Source organism: Phoxinus phoxinus (assembly GCF_949152265.1).
Source record: "Phoxinus phoxinus genome assembly, chromosome: 1".
Taxonomy (NCBI): Eukaryota; Metazoa; Chordata; class Actinopteri; order Cypriniformes; family Leuciscidae; genus Phoxinus; species Phoxinus phoxinus.
In genome coordinates, this window is record NC_136876.1 from 49,468,710 (window position 1) to 49,490,436 (window position 21,727).

At 37.8% G+C, this 21,727-nt stretch overlaps 1 protein-coding gene across 1 annotated transcript in view; it reads left to right on the top strand.

Moving 5' to 3' along the window:
• LOC307003782 (uncharacterized protein) overlaps positions 1-21,727 on the top strand; it is a 91,719-nt gene that overhangs the window by 25,709 nt on the left and 44,283 nt on the right. The window contains exons 4-5 of the mRNA XM_079622589.1: positions 2,226-2,399; positions 12,588-12,761. Coding sequence (XP_079478715.1) covers positions 2,226-2,399; positions 12,588-12,761 — 348 coding nt within the window. The remainder of the gene's footprint in view (positions 1-2,225; positions 2,400-12,587; positions 12,762-21,727) is intronic.

Sequence of the window (21,727 nt, forward strand, 5' to 3'; positions counted from 1 at the left end):
GAGCGTGGACGGGTGTGTCTGTCATTCAACCGCTCCTGCAAAAATGGCAGAATAGAAGCGATTTCACAAGATATGAGATCTATGCACCGGGCTGAGCACCAGCCAAAAAAGATAGACCACTTCTGAGCATAAAGGAGATTGTGCTCATGATCTCTCAGGAGAGGCGTGAAGGCTCCCGTCGAGAGGCCACAGATGGAGGCACCTCAACTTAGGTTGTGGATGCCAAATTGACCTCTCCGTTTGTGTAAGGAAGTCCCCCCTTAGAGGAATTGGCCTCATGGCACCACTCTGAATAATTCAGCTGCTGTCAGAGTAAGACTTAGCACCTGTTCTCCCTGATTCAAGTAAAACGCACTTGAGATATTTAACCCCTTCACTTACAAAGTAGGGATGGCGAAAACAAAAACATTTATTGACCGACCACCGAGCCTCATTAGCCGGTTGAAACCGGTTAACCGATTAGTTTAAAATATGCTACGCTATTTGAAATAACAGCCATTTCGAGTCGCGCCTGCAATTTCGCAACTCTGTCGCATCTCTCTGTCGCTCTGCCTCCCGCTCACACACACACACACACCCCGGTGCCGCCCTTCCACTCACGTCACTTTTTTAAAATCCCCTACAGCGCGAAACATGAGTCCCGCAAACGCAGCGTCGAGGAGCTTGTATGTAATCGGAGGACAAATGGCTCCTTAGTTTCGAAATGGTTTGGGTACAAGGTGATCGGATGAGATGTTGTAGCGTTTAGTCCACTGTCTATAATAGCCTAATTTAGAGATCACTTTTTTTTTTTTTACCGACTACCGACAACTTTGATTGGTTAACGTTGATACGGTCAACCATCGGTCAGCGGTTAACATCCCTATTACAAAGATTGCTGACAGCCCCAGATTAGTGCACAATAACACTTCCTTGTTCCAAGCTCCATGAAAAACAAATTCAAAGAAACATTTCTACACATGAAACAAGAAGCTAATAAACACACAATTACAATATGGTTTGTGTGTGATTTTCATGCGATTAGGGGTATTTGCATATCAATAATGGATGTTTACATTATAAATGCTAAGCCGGAGTAGTGATTAGCTGCATATAAAAGGCTAACATAACATTTAAACCATCCACATTAGATCGCATTCAGAAGTTAATACAAACACTTGACTGTAGTTTGAAAGTGAATTTTGAGTAAAAGTGTAATTTTAATCTTTTAAATTGTGTTATGTAGCTTGATGCTAATTGTTGCTCTAATGCACCTGTTACACCAGGAGCTATTCTATTCCATAATCTAATTTGTTAAAAGAATTCACATAAGGTCCCAAGAATATGCTTTCTTTTTTGTTTTCTAGAAATAATTCAGTTAATGGGTGGATTCATGTATATGAGATCAATGTGGTGTAGATGGGCAAGCCATTTGATGCCAGAATAAAGGCTAATAGTGGCTGAATACAAAGAAAAGAATAATGAAGAGATTAGAGATATCATCCTCCGATTTGAAATGAAGCATGAGCAGACTTGTGGCTTCACTTTAATTGTGGTTAAATTGTGGTAAAAGTTGTTATACCACATCAACATTGATATTTTTATACATTTATTTTAAAAATCATATTAGTATTTTTGTTTAAAGTTTTATATCTCCATATTCAGTCTGAGTAATTCTGAGTCTTGACATGTAAACTCCCAAGTGTCATCTTTCTAAATATATGTTGATTATGTGTCTATCCAGAATGACTTATGAGCAGCAACCTTTTTATTTTGGGTATGTCATACCTTGCCAAAATGTGGGGCGTGCAGTAAGGGGTTTAGGCAATCAGTTTCCACATACTGTAAATATATTGTCTTGGTTTAACTCAAAAATAATTTAGGCAGTACTTGGTTCAGAATTATGAATATTTTGAACTCAACAATTTTTTTTTGACCAATTAGACTTTACATGTTTTCAACATTGCACCCTTAAGTAATTAACTTTACACATACACTTAACTCATTACTTTCTGTGGCAGAAACAACCCAATTGAGGTAAAGTAACTCGGGTGAATACACATTAGTGTAACATAGTAAATATAGTTTATATATTGTATATAATATAATATATTGTAATATATTAAAGCAATATATGTTTCATGTATTTTTCTATATATTTAAACTAGTAAATATATTGATCATAAATGTATGAAAATATATTTTTATTCCATGAGGGTTATAACCAGAGTACTCCCTTTTTGCAGATTAGCAGCCTGTAATCTAACTGGTCAGCACTGTGAAATTGTGGCTTCAACTCTACAATCATCCAACTCACCCCTGAGAGAGCTGGACATGAGTAACAATGACCTGCAGGATTCAGGAGTGGAGGTGCTCTCTGCTGGACTGAAGAATCCAAACTGTCAACTCAACATATTGAGGTACTTAGAATAAGTTTTATGTATATAGCACCTTTCCGGATCTCAAGGTTGCTTTAAATTGTACATTACAATATATTTACACATCCACACACGTATTGCAAACACATAAGGATACATATAGCCACATTACCCAAAGTACATGTTAAATTGATGTTTTTAGCTGAGTCTAAAGGTAGCCATAGATGAGATGTAACGAAGTGTAAGGGGTAGTGAATTCCATAATTTAGGAAAAACCCTGCATTGGTATAACAAACAGCTGCGGGTACATTAAGCTGTCCGTTTGAGCTCAAAAGAATGAGAATGGGAACTGAATTTGGCGTTCACGTGCTGTCTGCGTGGCTTTGTGTGTGCGCACAGAAAACATTGCACGAGTCCTCTTGCGCTTGATGCCTGACTCGACTTAAAAGCGTGCAAATGATAAACTTTGCAAATAATCCACGTCTATCCATCAATCCATGACTATTGCCAGTGTTAATTTTGACAGCTAATTTTTATTTAGTTTTAGTCATAGTCTTTTGACTAAAATACCATTTTAGTTTTAGTCATATTTTAGTCATCTGAATTCTTTTAGTTTTAGTCTAGTTTTAGTTGACGAAATACAATAAGATTTTAGTCTACTAAATCTGCAGTAGATTTAGTCGACTAAAATCGAATGGGTTTAGTTAAATTGTAATGCATTAATTTAGAATTTCTCAAAAATGTCCATACCCATTATATATTCCAGTAGAAAACAATGATTGTTAATATGAATCATTTTTAAAGTTTGAACATGTAATACAGACACAGATTTAGCACTGTGACATAAAATAATATCTTAAAATTAAATAAAATCACTTCTCCTAAAGTAGAATAGTTTTTTTCTTCAATGAATGATTATGCAGTCTTTAACTTACATGCATCATTCTTTATTCTTTCAAGCAGATATATTTATTTGTATAAATTAAATATAAGTAATCCTTATTAAAGCTATTAAAGAGCAGTTGTTTGATCAATATTAAGTGTACAGACGGCATTAAGTTTATTACAAACTGTCACTTTAAGACCGAGTGTGGAGATCCAATTGCACTGTGATGCACATTCGATATTCTCACAACTGTACGTTCTGTAAAGACATAACCGACTGTGTTTACGTGAATACTCTCCAAAACTGACATTTAGGCATAATGTTGTGTGTATTTGTCCATTCAGATGCGAAAGAGATCTCTGTATAGCTGTCTATGTGCAGGGCTGCACGCTTCGGGTCGCGTGTGTGTGTGTGTGTGTGTGTGTGTTCGCACAGAAAAACATACAGAATAAAGTCTTTTGCGTCGTCACTCTTATTCAGATCTATCGATATGTTTGCTCTTCTCTTTCTCCCAGACGTTTACATTTTTTTATGATTTATGAGACATGCATCAAACGCATGCCAACTCGTGTCCCGCCGGGTAGATCAGCACGTTACAATTCAAATGTGCGCATCTACCACAAACACAAATCAGTTCTGACGATCTCTTCCCCAATCGCCCCTCCCTAACATTTCCGACTACTTTTTATTCGTTGACAAAATGTCAATACATTTTCGTCATAGTTGTGGTCATTTAAAATTGGTTTTTATTTAGTTAAAAATTGGTTTTTATTTTCGTTGACGAAAATAATGACAAATTATTTGTCAACGAAATTATCATCGACTATCGCAGATGCACACATCGTGATATTGATGCTGAAACGATACATTGTGTAGCCCTTGTATGAATGTGTATAGTATGAATGGAATCTGGACGTACTACATCCGCCATGTTGTCATTATAATGTGACCTACAAGCGCCAGTTAGGGTCGCTTCACTGCCATTCATAAAACCTCTCCCTTGGCCTCATGGGTAAAGTGTCCATCGTATGTACTTCAGAATCTTGCCAGAAGTAGTAGGTCATCCGGCGACTTTCCGCTGACTGTTTTTCAAATACTATGTATTCAGACATACTGCTCTGTTTACGTACAGTTTTTTGCATACTATATAGTCGGGACGTATTTGATTTCAGACTCGGTGTCAGTGTTTCTGTGACCATACAAAGCATGTGAACTTGAGGCACTCAATTGGCTGTCCATTGCTAAGTATCTAGCCGTAACATTCTAACACTGTATCGTTTCACACTGTGCAAGTTTGGCACTGCAATGCAGGGTTAACAGCGCTGAAGCGGCTCTAATCCAGCTAAACCCACTTCTAATTTACAAGTGTGAAATATTTCTTTACCCAGGGTTAATAGGGGGGTTTAGAATGACTATAACCAGTGGTTAATTGCAGTGTGAAAAGCCCTGTAAGAATGTGACCTAACCTTAACCCATGCAGTTACCTTATATTACCCAGTACTTTCTAAAGTAAGTACACTGTAAGAACATACAAGTCCATGAAATGTCAAATAAAAGTGCAACCCAGGCCTCCCCGCTCTTGAACATCTCCAAACTGTGGTGTCAACATACTGAGGTTTGTATCTTGCTGCTAGCTCATGGACAGCTAATACTCACGCTCTCCGTCTCTGTGAGATTCGGAAGGGAATGATTCAGATTTCTCTCGGCACAGCTACTAGAAGACTGACAACTGTCAGACAGGTTGCTCACATCACATCTATGTCGTCAAGCTCAGTTGAGCATGCGCATTACGCTCAGCCATCAGGAAGTGGGTGCTTCTAATTGAAACTAAAAACTACAGCCAGTAGAAGGCGCTAGATCTGCATGTTTTCAACCTGCCCATAGAGGGTGGGATCTCACTCACAGAATGTACAAATAGTGTCAGCCATCTTTTTTTGGAAGCTAAGCTAACAGGTTCTTATTTTGTGGAGAAAGCTGATTTATATAAATTTATACTACGGGGGCTGTTGAATGCATGAATCTGATTGGTTGATGAATAGGGCTAGTGGGAAAAAAACGATTTACATATGAATCGTGATTCTATCTTTTGCCGATTCGCATTGATTCACACATTTTACAAATCGATATTCTAAAGTGTTACAATTTTTAAACTTCACTGTACTACTTAAAGTTATTGACATGTTAGAGTGTTATTCATCACAATAAACCACGAAAAAGGACACAATGTGGTGCTCTCCAAGTGTGTCTGACCCGCGGTACTACAAACCACGCCCCTAATAATCACGCCCCCTATCTCAAGTCACAATGAAACAGCCATTCGGCATGTCATCAGAGCCCCTCCCTCTGAAATCGCTGATGTCATCACTACTGCTCTTCTTCTACTTCACTTTTCTTGCTATTTAAGCTTCACTATCGCCACCTAGTGATAAGGCATACAGATCATATAACATAGATGACCAGACGCCGTAAGTAATCCTGTTTGTTTTCATCAGTTTTTAAAGTATTTTAATTATGAAACTACAGTAAATAAAAATTTTATGGAAAGGGTAGGTTTAAGCTAATTTGATATAATAATTTGTTTTACTAGCTGTTGTTTCATACTTCATGAGATTCGAAAGCAATATAAGATAGACTAGACTTATAAACATTTCATACATAAACATAAAGTTTCGGTTACTAACGTAACCTTGGTTCCCTGAGATAATAGGAATGAGCATTGCGTCAGAATTATTCCTGACGCTTATGGGGAAAATCAGTTTTCTCCAAAATACTGAAGTCTGATTGGTTCACGTCTGTACACCTGCACAGACAAATGGCTTTTCAGCCCGCCAAAACGGGCGGAGCCAACTGCCTATTTAAGTTGCCCTAAGAGCCATTTTCTACTTCTATTTGTGTACACTCACAATAATGACAAAACTTTGCGGTATTGTAAAATAAAGAAAACAAACAGGGTGCACTTTCTGCTGTCTGAACATGCGTGATTCGAGTAAAACGCACTTGAGATATTTAACCCCTTCACTTACAAAGTAGGGATGGCGAAAACAAAAAAAATTATTGACCGACCACCGAGCCTCATTAGCCGGTTGAAACCGGTTAACCGATTAGTTTAAAATATGCTATGCTATTTGAAATAACAGCCATTTCGAGCCGCGCCTGCAATTTCGCAACTCTGTCGCATCTCTCTGTCGCTCTGCCTCCCACTCACACACACACCCGGGTGCCGCCCTTCCACTCACGTCACTTTTTTAAAATCCCCTACAGCGCGAAACATGAGTCCCGCAAACGCGGCGCCGAGGAGCTTGTATGTAATCGTAGGACAAATGGCTCCTTAGTTTCGAAATGGTTTGGGTACAAGGTGATCGGATGAGATGTTGTAGCGTTTAGTCCACTGTCTATAATAGCCTAATTTAGAGATCTTTTTTTTTTTTTTACCGACTACCGACAACTTTGATTGGTTAACGTTGATACGGTCAACCATCGGTCAGCGGTTAACATCCCTATTACAAAGATTGCTGACAGACCCAGATTAGTGCACAATAACACTTCCTTGTTCCAAGCTCCATGAAAAACTAATTCAAAGAAACATTTCTACACATGAAACAAGAAGCTAATAAACACACAATTACAATATGGTTTGTGTTTGATTTTCATGCGATTAGGGGTATTTGCATATCAATAATGGATGTTTACATTATAAATGCTAAGCCGGAGTAGTGATTAGCTGCATATAAAAGGCTAACATAACATTTAAACCATCCACATTAGACTAAAATCCACATTAGATCGCATTCAGAAGTTAATACAAACACTTGCCTGTAGTTTGAAAGTGAATTTTGAGAAAAAGTGTAATTTTAATCTTTTAAATTGTGTTATGTAGCTTGATGCTAATTGTTGCTCTAATGCACCTGTTACACCAGGAGCTATTCTATTCCATAATCTAATTTGTTAAAAGAATTCATATAAGGTCCCAAAAATATGCTTTCTTTTTTGTTTTCTAGAAATAATTCAGTTAATGGGTGGATTCATGTATATGAGATCAATGTGGTGTAGATGGGCAAGCCATGTGATGCCAGAATAAAGGCTAATAGTGGCTGAATACAAAGAAAAGAATAATGAAGAGATTAGAGATATCATCCTCCGATTTGAAATGAAGCATGAGCAGACTTGTGGCTTCACTTTAATTGTGGTTAAATAGTGGTAACAGTTGTTATACCACATCAACATTGATATTTGTATACATTTTAAAAATCATATTCATATTTTTGTTTAAAGTTTTATATCTCCATATTCAGTCTGAGTAATTCTGAGTCTTGACATGTAAACTCCCAAGTGTCATCTTTCTAAATATATGTTGATTTTGTGTCTATCCAGAATGACTTATGAGCAGCAACCTTTTTATTTTGGGTATGTCATACCTTGCCAAAATGTGGGGCGTGCAGTAAGGGGTTTAGGCAATCAGTTTCCACATACTGTAAAAATATTGTCTTGGTTTAACTCAAAAATAATTTAGGCAGTACTTGGTTCAGAATTATGAATATTTTGAACTCAACAATTTTTTTTGACCAATTAGACTTTACATGTTTTCAACATTGCACCCTTAAGTAATTAACTTTACACATACACTTAACTCATTACTTTCTGTGGCAGAAACAACCCAATTGAGGTAAAGTAACTCGGGTGAATACACATTAGTGTAACATAGTAAATATAGTTTAGATATTGTATATAATATAATATATTGTAATATTTTAACCCTCTGGAGTCTAAGGTGTTTTTGGGGTCCTTGAGATGTTTTGACATGACCTGATATTTGTATTTTTTTCAGTTGCTTATAAACATATTAACCCTTATGTGCTGTTGGGGCTGTTTTCAGCCACTATGGGGTATTTTTGAGTCTTATTTTGGCCATAACTTTTTCCGTGTTTCAGCAAATGGAATGATTTTTGGTGACAAAGCTTATTTTTACACATATTTTAGGAAAATGCTTTGAAAATTTTCAAAAACTTAACAGTACACTCTGGGCAAATTCACTACCCTTTCGTTATGTTCGTGGCTGAAAACAGCCACTACTTTAAACTGCTGTAAAAATTGATCAGATAAATATTTTTTTGCCATTTTTTTTGCATAAATCTATTAATCAACATCAGTCCTGTTCAAAACTACTAAATGTTTTTTTAAAAAAATCAAGATTTTAACTCTTTAATTGCCAAATTCATAAATTATGTCACTGATTTGGGAGGGGAAAAAACACAAAATTACTTATTTTCAATATAAAATGTGATTGTGGACTGGATTTTTTTTTACCTTTTATCACAGTCTTGGACATGTCAAAGATTAGAAACAACATTGGTTTTGATGCATTGTTAGTTTTTGTGCAGCATCAGATTTTAACTTTTTCTCCCTCATTTACTGTTCGTGGCTGTTTTTGCCCCATTGACTTCCATTATAACCACATTTTTTGATTGCAAAGCCATGACACCATATAATCATGCATTTTTGATTGTTGGTGGTTTTCCCTGTTGGGAAGAGGTAAAAATTTAAATTTTTACTGTTGATAACCAGGTGGCACCATTAACCCTTTATATAGGCCTGTGCAAAAAAAAGCTTAGTTTCTGGCTTTTACATGGAGTCATATGGAGTATAATAGCATAATAAAGTGTGTGTGTGTGTGTGTGTGTGTGTGTGTGTGTGTGTGTGTGTGTGTGAGAGAGAGAGAGAGAACTCACCTTGATGCGTCTGAGAAAATCAAAATATGCACCTCAGCTCTCAGAACTACATGGAGTAAACAAAAACAAAGTAAGTGTATTTATGCATCTGCCTTTTGATAATGAGAAATGCAGACTAAACAAAAACTAAGCAAGTGTATTTAAACACTTGCATGCAAGCCTGCTGGTCATTTGATGGTGAGAAGAGCAGCAAGCAACATGAGAAAGGGCTTGACTTGTAGTGAAGTTCTAGAGATGATCATGCAGCCTGACCCCTCCAGCGAGCTGCAGGATGTATTGTCTTCTCCCTCTGACACCACAGACTCAGGAGAGTCAGACCATTATTTGGATGTGGCACCCTCATCATCCTCTCTAGCTTCCACTGAAGGCGAGGAGGATTCGGAGGATCCTGGGTCTGGGTGGATTGGGAGAAACGGCGAAGTGTGGTTTTCCACCAACACGGAGACAACTCCCTTTCTTCAGCCTGCCAGAGGCGTGACTCCAGGGCCGACGAGATGATTGACCTCATTGTCAGCATGACCAACCTCCAAAACGCAGAGCTCTGCTGATTTCTTGAATCTTGAGAGGGACATGGTGGCTCTAAAAAGCGCACGACCACTGCGATCATCCCACAGGCAACGTGTGGACTCCCCTCTGGACCTGTAGACACCGGCCAAAATCAGTAGCCCCATGTAGGCACGGAGATCTGCGGAGTCCACCCCGGTCCAGTTTCTCATTGTGCGGCGCCCGTAAAAAACAGATTGAACACAGAATCGATGTTATGGACCCTTGCGATGGCATAGCACGTCGGCCATGAAGTCATGCCTCTGGCAGGCTGAAGAAAGGGAGTTGTCTCCGCGTTGGTGGAAAACCACACTTCGCCGTTTCTCCCAATCCACCCAGACCCAGGATCCTCCGAATCCTCCTCGCCTTCAGTGGAAGCTAGAGAGGATGATGAGGGTGCCACATCCAAATCAGGATCTGCCTCTCCTGAGTCTGTGGTGTCAGAGGGAGAAGACAATACATCCTGCAGCTCGCTGGAGGGGTCAGGCTGCATGATCATCTCTAGAACTTCTCTACAAGTCAAGCCCTTTCTCATGTTGCCTGCTCTTCTCACCATCAAATGACCAGCAGGCTTGCATGCAAGTGTTCAAATCCACTTGCTTAGTTTTTGTTTAGTCTGCATTTCTCATTATCAAAAGGCAGATGCATAAATACACTTACAATGTTATAATGGAAGTCAATGGGGCAAAAACAGCCACGAACAGTAAATGAGGGAGAAAAAGTTAAAATCTGATGCTGCACAAAAACTAACAATGCATCAAAACCAATGTTGTTTCTAATCTTTGACATGTCTAAGACTGTGATAAAAGGTAAAAAAAAATCCAGTCCACAATCACATTTTATATTGAAAATAAGTAATTTTGTGTTTTTTCCCCCCAAAATCAGTGACATAATTTATGAATTTGGCAATTAAAGAGTTAAAATCTTGATTTTTTTTTAAAAAACATTTAGTAGTTTTGAACAGGACTGATGTTGATTAATAGATTTATGCAAAAAAAATGGCAAAAAAATATTTATCTGATCAATTTTTACAGCAGTTTAAAGTAGTGGCTGTTTTCAGCCACGAACATAACGAAAGGATGGGAATTTGAACAATGCACAAGGGTTAATGGCAAAGGTGTAATTACACTCTATTTAGCACGAACATGGCTATCATAATATGTGAGCAACATGTATGTACATGTTTGCATTTTTGAGAGAATATTATTTATGCGTGGTTATTCAAAAAACTCAAACTTAAATGTTCTGATATAAGACCACAAATGACCAACTTCACATATTCCCACAATACTTTTGACTAATGGATCTTGTCGGCTAGAGTATTTACTTCAAAATGATCTGAAAATCATCCGGGCTAATCGTTCACATTAAACAATAGATTGATTTAAATTTTGTAAGACACTTTTTGTTTGGAAAGTATGCAGGGGGGCGTGCATGATCCAACAAGGTCATGAATAATGTCCTCATTCACACCTGGAGACAAAGAAGACCTGCTAATGCTGCATACTAATGAGCCTTTCACTGAGTGTGTCACTGAGCCACACAGAATGCAAAGAATGCAAAGACAACACACACACACACACATATATATATATATATATATATATATATATATATATATATATATATATATATATATATATATATACATACATACATACACACACACATCTACAGAATTGGTTCAGAGTTGGAAACATCTTGAAAAAAAAGTGTATTTTTCCACAAACTGTGTAGGCCTATGCTTGCAAATTGTATAATATCCAAGTTAAACATTTCTAGTAATTGTGCAGTTAATTCTCATTCGTATTTTCAGAAAGTTTTGGATTATGTAGGCTATCCTCTCCCCAAATTTGTCACTAATAAAACACAAAAATAATTTAAAGAGAAGGCTTATATTGACCTTTTAAGATTTAGTTTGCACCTTGGAAATTAGGTTTTGATGTGGCAGTACAAACTTTATAATCTATCCAAAACGAAATGTTGCCTTTCATATTTCGTCTGTAACATATCGTCTTTTATAATATAGCCTATATTAGGGCATAAATGTTAATTTGCAGTTTAAAATGTTGCTTATACAAAGACATTTTATTTCAACGTATTCAGTCGATTTTTACTCATCTCAGTAGGCAATAGATATTTCATTCACACACACAGACACGCGCGAGCTGTAACGTTAGTGAACAAACGCATGCACATGTGCCGTTCATTCATTCAAACACAGAAACGCGATTCAAATTTAAACAGTCTTTTGCGGATTACAGACACCAGTTCATATCGCGATTAGAACAAAGCACTTACTGATGATCTGCAGCTGGATCCGTTGTTCGGCTACTCCAGCACGTTTGAGGTAAAATTTCCAGGATAATCACGATATTATTAGCAGAGCTATTCCTCACAGCGAGTGTGTTGTCCAGCTGTTGTGGGCGTTGACTGGTTTGCATGTGTTGCTCCAGATTATCTGTGTTTGAATAGCGCGCGCTCTCCATGGGCGTGTCACATTAGCGGAGTAATGAGGTGCCAGAACGATAATGAGCACAGCTGATCTCTCGCTCTTTTTATATAGATTACATAAACAGAGAATATTTGTTTTAGATTTGAATTAGATAATTTAAAACTACACACTTAAATGATTATAGAGATATATAGCTCATGTGTGAGTGAATAGTATTCGCTGAGTTTTGTTTGAGTTTAGAGAAGTGCTTCAGAAAAAAAGTTCACGGAGACGGAGAGGCATAAAGCACTCCCTGTTTACTTTCTTTATTTTACAAAAGCACAATGTTTTATTTCGATTGTAAGTGGACACATAAAAAAGTAGACATTTAACAGCTTATTTTTTTCATATTTCTTAAGTCTGTATGACCAAAACTGACGGAGTATTTTAGGTCTATTTTGCTGCTATGTAAAAAAAACGAGCAAAACGCGCCCGCGCGTTTGCTGACCTCAGGGGGTTAAAGCAATATATGTTTCATATATTTTTCTATATATTTAAACTAGTAAATATATTGATCATAAATGTATGAAAATATATTTTTATTCCATGAGGGTTATAACCAGAGTACTCCCTTTTTGCAGATTAGCAGCCTGTAATCTAACTGGTCAGCACTGTGAAATTGTGGCTTCAACTCTACAATCATCCAACTCACCCCTGAGAGAGCTGGACATGAGTAACAATGACCTGCAGGATTCAGGAGTGGAGGTGCTCTCTGCTGGACTGAAGAATCCAAACTGTCAACTCAACATATTGAGGTACTTAGAATAAGTTTTATGTATATAGCACCTTTCCGGATCTCAAGGTTGCTTTAAATTGTACATTACAATATATTTACACATCCACACACGTATTGCAAACACATAAGGATACATATAGCCACATTACCCAAAGTACATGTTAAATTGATGTTTTTAGCTGAGTCTTAAAGGTAGCCATAGATGAGATGTAACGAAGTGTAAGGGGTAGTGAATTCCATAATTTAGGAAAAACCCTGCATTGGTATAACAAACAGCTGCGGGTACATTAAGCTGTCCGTTTAAGCTCAAAAGAATGAGAATGGGAACTGAATTCGGCGTTCACGTGCTGTCTGCGTGGCTTTGTGTGTGCGCACAGAAAACATTGCACGAGTCCTCTTGCGCTTGATGCCTGACTCGACTTAAAAGCGTGCAAATGATAAACTTTGCAAATAATCCACGTCTATCCATCAATCCATGACTATCGCCAGTGTTAATTTTGACAGCTAATTTTTATTTAGTTTTAGTCATAGACTTTTGACTAAAAAAACATTTTAGTTTTAGTCATATTTTAGTCATCTGAATTCTTTTAGTTTTAGTCTAGTTTTAGTCGACGAAATACAATAAGATTTTAGTCTACTAAATCTGCAGTAGATTTAGTCGACTAAAATCGAATGGGTTTAGTTTAATTGTAATGCATTAATTTAGAATTTCTCAAAAATTTACAAACCCATTATATATTCCAGTAGAAAACAATGATTGTTAATATGAATTTTTTTTTTTTTTTTTTATAAAATTTTGACATTAACAGGGATTAAACACATTTGCCACATTTGAGCTAATACAACATGCCCAGGTGGCTATACATTTGCATTTTCTACAAAGTACACATTAAAGTACATTAACAAAAAAAAAATAATAATAATTAAAAAAAAAAAAAAAAAAAAAAAAAAATATATATATGTATATATATATATAAAAGATAATAAAAATAATACGCATATCAATATATTACATCACCATTGGGTAGTTTTTCAGTCCTTCCATGCCAGGTTCTGCATTCCCAGCGCTAGCATATGTGTCTCCTCCCCACCAAGATAATTGAGTAAGGGGTCCCATATCTTATAAAATTTAAAAGGATTATCTTTTAATGCTGTTGAAAAAGCTTCATATGGAATAAGGTCTTTAGCAGTGTTCATCCACTGTGCTATTGATGGGGCTTGGTCTGTTATCCAACACACAAGTATGCATTTGCGGGCACAGTGTAGTAGAATTTGAAGGAGGTGGGTCCCTTGGAATTTGGATGGGAGTTCCTGGCTCATACCCAGCAAACATGTCTTTGGTCCTAATTGTAATGAGCAGCGAAATATTCTTTCAAGTTCCTTTAAGACGCCCATCCAGAATTGTTGTATTGCCGAGCAGCTCCAGAAACAGTGAAAGAGGGTCCCTTCTAGCCTTTTACATTTGTTACATAGGTTAGAGAATTTTGGGTTTACTTTATGTCTTTGGGCTGGAGTCACATGCAAACGATGAACAATTTTAAATTGCATTTCCCTTGCTGAATTGTTGGCAAGATAGGAGGGCATCTCACATATGGCTTTCCAATCAGATGTCTGAATTTCTTCCCCAAAGTCCTTTTCCCATAACATCCTGGTTTTATCTGAGTTGTCTGTATTTGCCCTTATCAAAGTAGTATAGAAAATTTTTGATGCAGATCGAGATGATGTTAGTTTATTTAAGTGTTCCTCAATTGGGGATACACCGAGACCCTTTGAATAGACCCTGAGATTTTTTTTGATGAAACTACGTATTTGGTGGTAAATCAAAAAGTACTTCTTATTGAGAGTATATTTTGCAGTGAATTGTTCAAAGGTCATAAGCTGTTTATTCTCTGTCAGATCTCCTATGACATGTATTCCTTTGTCTTTCAAATATATTAAACCGTCATTCATCCCCGGGGGGAAATCTGGGTTGTTATGCCAGGGTGTGAGTGGTGATAGGTGAGAATTAAACCCTTCTGTTTTGCATACTGATCTCCACATTCTAATCATATTTTTAAGAATAAAATTATCTTTAGTTAAAGTTCTCTGATTTTTGGAAGACACATATAGTAGATTTTGTAGAGGGATTTGCCCAAGAGTTGTGGACTCTGCACTAATCCAAGTTGAGTTTGGATCATTCAAGTGCCATTCCAGTGTAAAACGAAGTTGGGCAGCAAGCTGATATAGCTTAATGTCTGGGGCCGCTAGTCCTCCACATTTACTCAAAAGTGTTAAAAAGCTGTATCTCAATCTAGCTCTTTTTTTTCGCCAGATAAAGGAAATAATAGAGCTACGTAACTGTTTGAGTGCTTTGTTAGGAATAAGAACTGGTAGCATTTGAAATGGGTAAAGAAGGCGGGGTAAGACATTCATTTTGACCAGGTGGACACGACCCAGTAAGGATAAAATAAGATTACACCATCTATCTAGATCTGATTTGATTTTTAGTTAAAATAGGGACAAAATTGCTTTTATATAGACTTTCTAGCTTCGGTGTAATTTTTATACCCAAATAAACAAAGCCTGCAGGAGACCATTTAAATGGTTGAGAGGCTGTAGGAATGTGGGAATGTGATTTACTTAACGGCATTGCTTCTGACTTTGAAAGATTAATTTTATACCCAGAGAATGAGCCGAAATTAGAAATTGTATCAATAAGATGTGGAATTGATTCTTGTGGAGAGGCGAGGTAAATTAAGATGTCATCCGCATACAGCGAGATTTTAAACATTTTCTCTCCCAGTGTAAGTCCTATAATGGATGGGTTATCTCTAATGGCTGCAGCCAGCGGTTCAATAGCCAGTGCGAATAGCAGTGGCGACATTGGGCATCCTTGCCTAGTACCACGTGCTAAAGCAAAACCAGGGGATTTAAGACCATTAGTAATGACTCTCGCTGTGGGGGAAGAGTACAATATCCTAACCCATTTAATAAATGCATCACCCAATTTAAATTTAGAGAGTACTGAAAATAAATATGGCCATTCGACCCTATCGAATGCCTTCTCAGCATCTAATGAGATGACTAATCCTGAATTTGCATATTGATTTGAATATTGAATTATATTAAAAAGCCTTCTAATATTATGGGCTGAGGATCTACCTTTGACAAAGCCTGTCTGATCAGGATCAATTATTTTAGGAAGAACTGACTCAAGTCGAGTGGCTAATATCTTTGCCACAATTTTTGTGTCCACATTCAGCAGAGAAATAGGGCGATAAGAACCGCACTCCTCAGGGCATTTGCCTTTTTTTAGAAAAACACATATGTTGGCTTCTGTCATAGAGTCTGGAAGCCTATCAAAATCAAATGAATACTGTATCATTTCATGCATTAGGCTCCCTAGCTCCATTTTAAATTTCTGAAAAAATTCCACCGTAAACCCATCAGGCCCTGGGGCTTTTCCTTTAGGAAGGCTATTAATACAATTCAAAATTTCGCTAATTCCAATTGGTTTGTTTAACATCTGTCTTTGCTCCTCAGTTGATTCACGTAGATTAAGGTTTGCAAGGAATTTATCCATATTATCACCAGAAAACCCTGATTGGGATGAATAAAGCCTTTTATAAAATGCCCTAAAGATTTTGTTAATTACTTTGTTATCGTGATGGCACTTGCCTTCTTTATCTTTGATACTGGATATAACCTGGGCTTGGGATCGGCTCCGTAGTAAATTAGCTAGATATTTGTTAGGTTTATTGGCAAATTCATACATTCGCTGTCTAGCAAAGAACACAGATGTTTCAGCTTTATTTGTAAGAATTGCTTCAAGAGAGGTTTTAATGGTTTCTATCTCGGCCAGTAGCACATCTGACGGGCACGTATTATATTTGTTTTTTAAATCATGGAGCATAATTTCTAATTTTCTCTGATCTGCCAGCTGCTTTTTTTTCTGATTAGATACATAGGAAATAATCAAACCCCTAATATATGCTTTAGCAGTGTCCCAGAGCAAGTTGGGAGATACTTCTGGGGTTCTATTATCCATAATAAATAGTTTAATTTGTTCTTTAAGGTAGGATTCAAAATTTGGGTCATGAGCGAGCCATGGTTTGAATTTCCATGAAGCCGGATAATATATTTGGTTGGATAAGCCTAATCTAAGAAAAACGGGAGCATGATCCGAGATTATAATGTTGCCAATATTACAGTCAATTACATTTTGAAGTGAAGTTTTGGGAGAGAAAAAGTAGTCTATTCTGCTTGCGGTTTTATGGACCCCAGAAAAGAATGTGTATTCTCTATCTCTGGGATGCAGAGCACGCCAAACATCTATCAGACCAATTTCTTCACACATCTCATTTAGAGCCTGTGCTCTGTTTGAGGGCTTATCATTAGATGATATCGTTTTGTCAAGTTTTGGTAGGAGTGTACAATTAAAATCACCTGCAATTATACTATGTTCACATTGCCATTCAGCAAATTTGGAAAAAACCTGTGTAATTAATTCATTGGATTGAATAGGGGGGATATAGACATTCATAAGGGTAATGGGTTGTCCAGATATTGTTGCTTTAAGCAGAATATACCGGCCTGATTTGTCGGAATATGTGTTAATATCTGATAGTGGTATACATTTATTCACAAGAATGACAACTCCCCTACTTTTACTGGTGAATGATGAGCCATACACTTGTCCTACCCAGTCTCTTTTCAATTTGAGATGCTCACTGTCTGTTAGGTGCGTCTCCTGCAGAAATGCAATATGAATTTGTTCTTTTTTTAGGTAATTTAGAATCTTTTTTCTTTTTACTGGGTTATTAATACCCTTTACATTCCAACTACATACGTTTAATATTGTTTTATTTGTTGACATAGCCATAGGATAGTTTAATATACCAGCTGCACCGTGAAGTGCATCTAGTCTGCTCAATTATGAGACACAGGAAAGATATATCCATAGAAGTTGAATAGACAATGGTAGCATGTATGATATGAGAGAGAAAAAAAGAAGAAAAAAAAAATAAAAAAATTATAGAACAAAAAAAATTAAATGTTGTGTATCTCTGCATGTCGAACATAAAACATAGAACTATTTACATTTACCGACTTACAGACATTTTTACAAAAAGACAAGGGAAGTCTGACGCTGGTCAGTTTCACATTTGAGAACAAAAGTGATCGACACTCTGTCTCCTTGGAAACATTACATGACCGAAGCTTAGATTGAACAAACAAACAGTGCAAGGTATTCAAAAGGAATACCGCAAGATGAAAGAGATTAGATATAATGATTATCAAACCGCTGAGACAGCAAACCTTCTATATAGTATTAGTTCCATATTTTAAATCATACCGCCGTTATATTATTTTTCGTTTAAACGTATGTCCCCCCCCCCCCCCCCAAACAAAAATTCAGAATGAAAAAGTTATTACAAGTGGGCTACTGCTTAGTTAAGTCTCAATACTTAAGTCCAGTTGCACTCCTTAGAATATAAAAGAAGAGAGAAAAAACCAAGAGAGAAAAAATAAAATAAAAAATAAACGCAGAAGTGACGTTAAGTCATAGAGCACATGAGCAAACTAATACCGTATCATTTAGCCTCTCCGGGGTAATTTGGGGTTAAGATAGATGTGGTTGATGGCTCGGGCAGACCGTCCAGAAAAGACTCAACCTCTGTCGGCTGTTTGAAGAACTTTTCGCCGCCGTTGTGCTGTACTCGAAGAGTCGCTGGATATATCATAGCGTAGCGAATTCCTCGTTCGTGGAGTCGTTTCTTCACATTTCCAAAGGCTTGTCTTTTTCTCACTATAGCCACAGAAAAGTCTTCAAAGATAGAGATGTTGTGGCGTTTAAAGGTCAGCTGCCTCGCAACTCTCGCTGCCTGTAGAATGCGCACCTTGTCTTGAAAATTATGCAGTTTAAGCATCAACGCCCTCGGTCTTTCTCCTGATGATGGAGGGCGCGAAGGGACACGATGCGCGCGTTCAATCTTTACCTGATGGTCCTTGAAATCGACGTTGAGTAGATTGGGCAGCCAGGTCCTGAGAAACGCGACCGGGTTCGTCCCTTCCTCCCCTTCAGGTAGGCCTATAATTCGTAAGTTACATCGTCTTCTCCTATTTTCCAGGTCATCTATCTTTTCCAGGGCCGCGTCGAGCTTTTTTTTCATATCGTTTACGTCCGCGCTGTCTCTTGAGACCGTGTCTTCCACCGCCGATATACGCGTTTCAGCTTTAGTGACTCGGTTCTCCATCTGCTCGACGTGTGTCACTACTGCAGACAATTTCTCTAGCACTGGATCGATCTTGTTATCCAAGGCCTTATCGACACCAGCTAGGACTTCTGTTGTTATTTTCTTTACAAGTGCGTCCATGTCGCTAAGATCCTTTGGAGCATCCGACATTTTCGGAGAGGAACACGTGTTAGAGTCCGTTACGTCGTTGTTACAAAGTCTATGACTGGATTTAAGTTGTTTCTTTGGCATATCTTGTCACTTCTACTCAAATTCAGCCCACTTAAAAATAATATCGCGTTTAGGGAGGGAGATTTTCGAAGGCTTTGCCGGAGCTCGTCGTCAACACGTCTACTCCATTGAGTGCGTCACGTGACCCCCCATGAATCATTTTTAAAGTTTGAACATGTAATACAGACACAGATTTAGCACTGTGACATAAAATAATATCTTAAAATTAAATAAAATCACTTCTCCTAAAGTAGAACAGTTTTTTTCTTCAATGAATGATTATGCAGTCTTTAAGTTACATGCATCATTCTTTATTCTTTCAAGCAGATATATTTATTTGTATAAATTAAATATAAGTAATCCTTATTAAAGCTATTAAAGAGCAGTTGTTTGATCAATATTAAGTGTACAGACGGCATTAAGTTTATTACAAACTGTCACTTTAAGACCGAGTGTGGAGATCCAATTGCACTGTGATGCACATCCGATATTCTCACAACTGTACGTTCTGTAAAGACATAACCGACTGTGTTTACGTGAATACTCTCCAAAACTGACATTTAGACATAATGTTGTGTGTATTTGTCCATTCAGATGCGAAAGAGATCTCTGTATAGCTGTCTATGTGCAGGGCTGCACGCTTCGGGTCACGTGTGTGTGTGTGTTCGCACAGAAAAACATACAGAATAAAGCTCTTTTGCGTCGTCACTCTTATTCAGATCTATCGATATGTTTGCTCTTCTCTTTCTCCCAGACGTTTACATTTTTTAACGATTTATGAGACATGCATCAAACGCATGCCAACTCGTGTCCCGCCGGGTAGATCAGCACGTTACAATTCAAATGTGCGCATCTACCACAAACGCAAATCAGTTCTGACGATCTCTTCCCCAATCGCCCCTCCCTAACATTTCCGTCTACTTTTTATTCGTTGACTATCGCAGATGCACACATCGTGATATTGATGCTGAAACGATACATTGTGTAGTCCTTGTATGAATGTGTATAGTATGAATGGAATCTGGACGTACTACATCCGCCATGTTGTCATTATAATGTGACCTACAAGCGCCAGTTACGTCGCTTCACTGCCATTCATAAAACCTCTCCCTTGGCCTCATGGGTAAAGTGTCCATCGTATGTACTTCAGAATCTTGCCAGAAGTAGTAGGTCATCCGGCGACTTTCCGCTGACTGTTTTTCAAATACTATGTATTCAGACATACTGCTCTGTTAACATACAGTTTTTTGCATACTATATAGTCGGGACGTATTTGATTTCAGACTCGGTGTCAGTGTTTCTGTGACCATACAAAGCATGTGAACTTGAGGCACTCAATTGGCTGTCCATTGCTAAGTATCTAGCCATAACATTCTAACACTGTATCGTTTCACACTCCGCAAGTTTGGCACTGCAATGCAGGGTTAACAGCGCTGAAGCGGCTCTAATCCAGCTAAACCCACTTCTAATTTACAAGTGTGAAATATTTCTTTACCCAGGGTTAAAAGGGGGGTTTAGAATGACTATAACCAGTGGTTAATTGCAGTGTGAAAAGCCCTGTAAGAATGTGACCTAACCTTAACCCATGCAGTTACCTTATATTACCCAGTACTTTCTAAAGTAAGTACACTGTAAGAACATATAAGTGCATGAAATGTCAAATAAAAGTGAAACCCAGGCCTTCCCGCTCTTGAACATCTCCAAACTGTGGTGTCAACATACTGAGGTTTGTATCTTGCTGCTAGCTCATGGACAGCTAATACTCACGCTCTCCGTCTCTGTGAGATTCGGAAGGGAATGATTCAGATTTCTCTCGGCACAGCTACTAGAAGACTGACAACTGTCAGACAGGTTGCTCACATCACATCTATGTCGTCAAGCTCAGTTGAGCATGCGCATTACGCTCAGCCATCAGGAAGTGGGTGCTTCTAATTGAAACTAAAAACTACAGCCAGTAGAAGGCGCTAGATCTGCATGTTTTCAACCTGCCCATAGAGGGTGGGATCTCACTCACAGAATGTACGAATAGTGTCAGCCATCTTTTTTTGGAAGCTAAGCTAACAGGTTCTTATTCTGTGGAGAAAGCTGATTTATATAAATTTATACTACGGGGGCTGTTGAATGCATGAATCTGATTGGTTGATGAATAGGGCTAGTGGGAAAAAAACGATTTACATATGAATCGTGATTCTATCTTCTGCCGATTCGCATTGATTCACACATTTTACAAATCGATATTCTAAAGTGTTACATTTTTTAAACTTCACTGTACTACTTAAAGTTATTGACATGTTAGAGTGTTATTCATCACAATAAACCACGAAAAAGGACACAATGTGGTGCTCTCCAAGTGTGTCTGACCCGCGGTACTACAAACCACGCCCCTAATAATCACGCCCCCTATCTCAAGTCACAATGAAACAGCCATTCGGCATGTCATCAGAGCCCCTCCCTCTGAAATCGCTGATGTCATCACTACTGCTCTTCTTCTACTTCACTTTTCTTGCTATTTAAGCTTCACTATCGCCACCTAGTGATA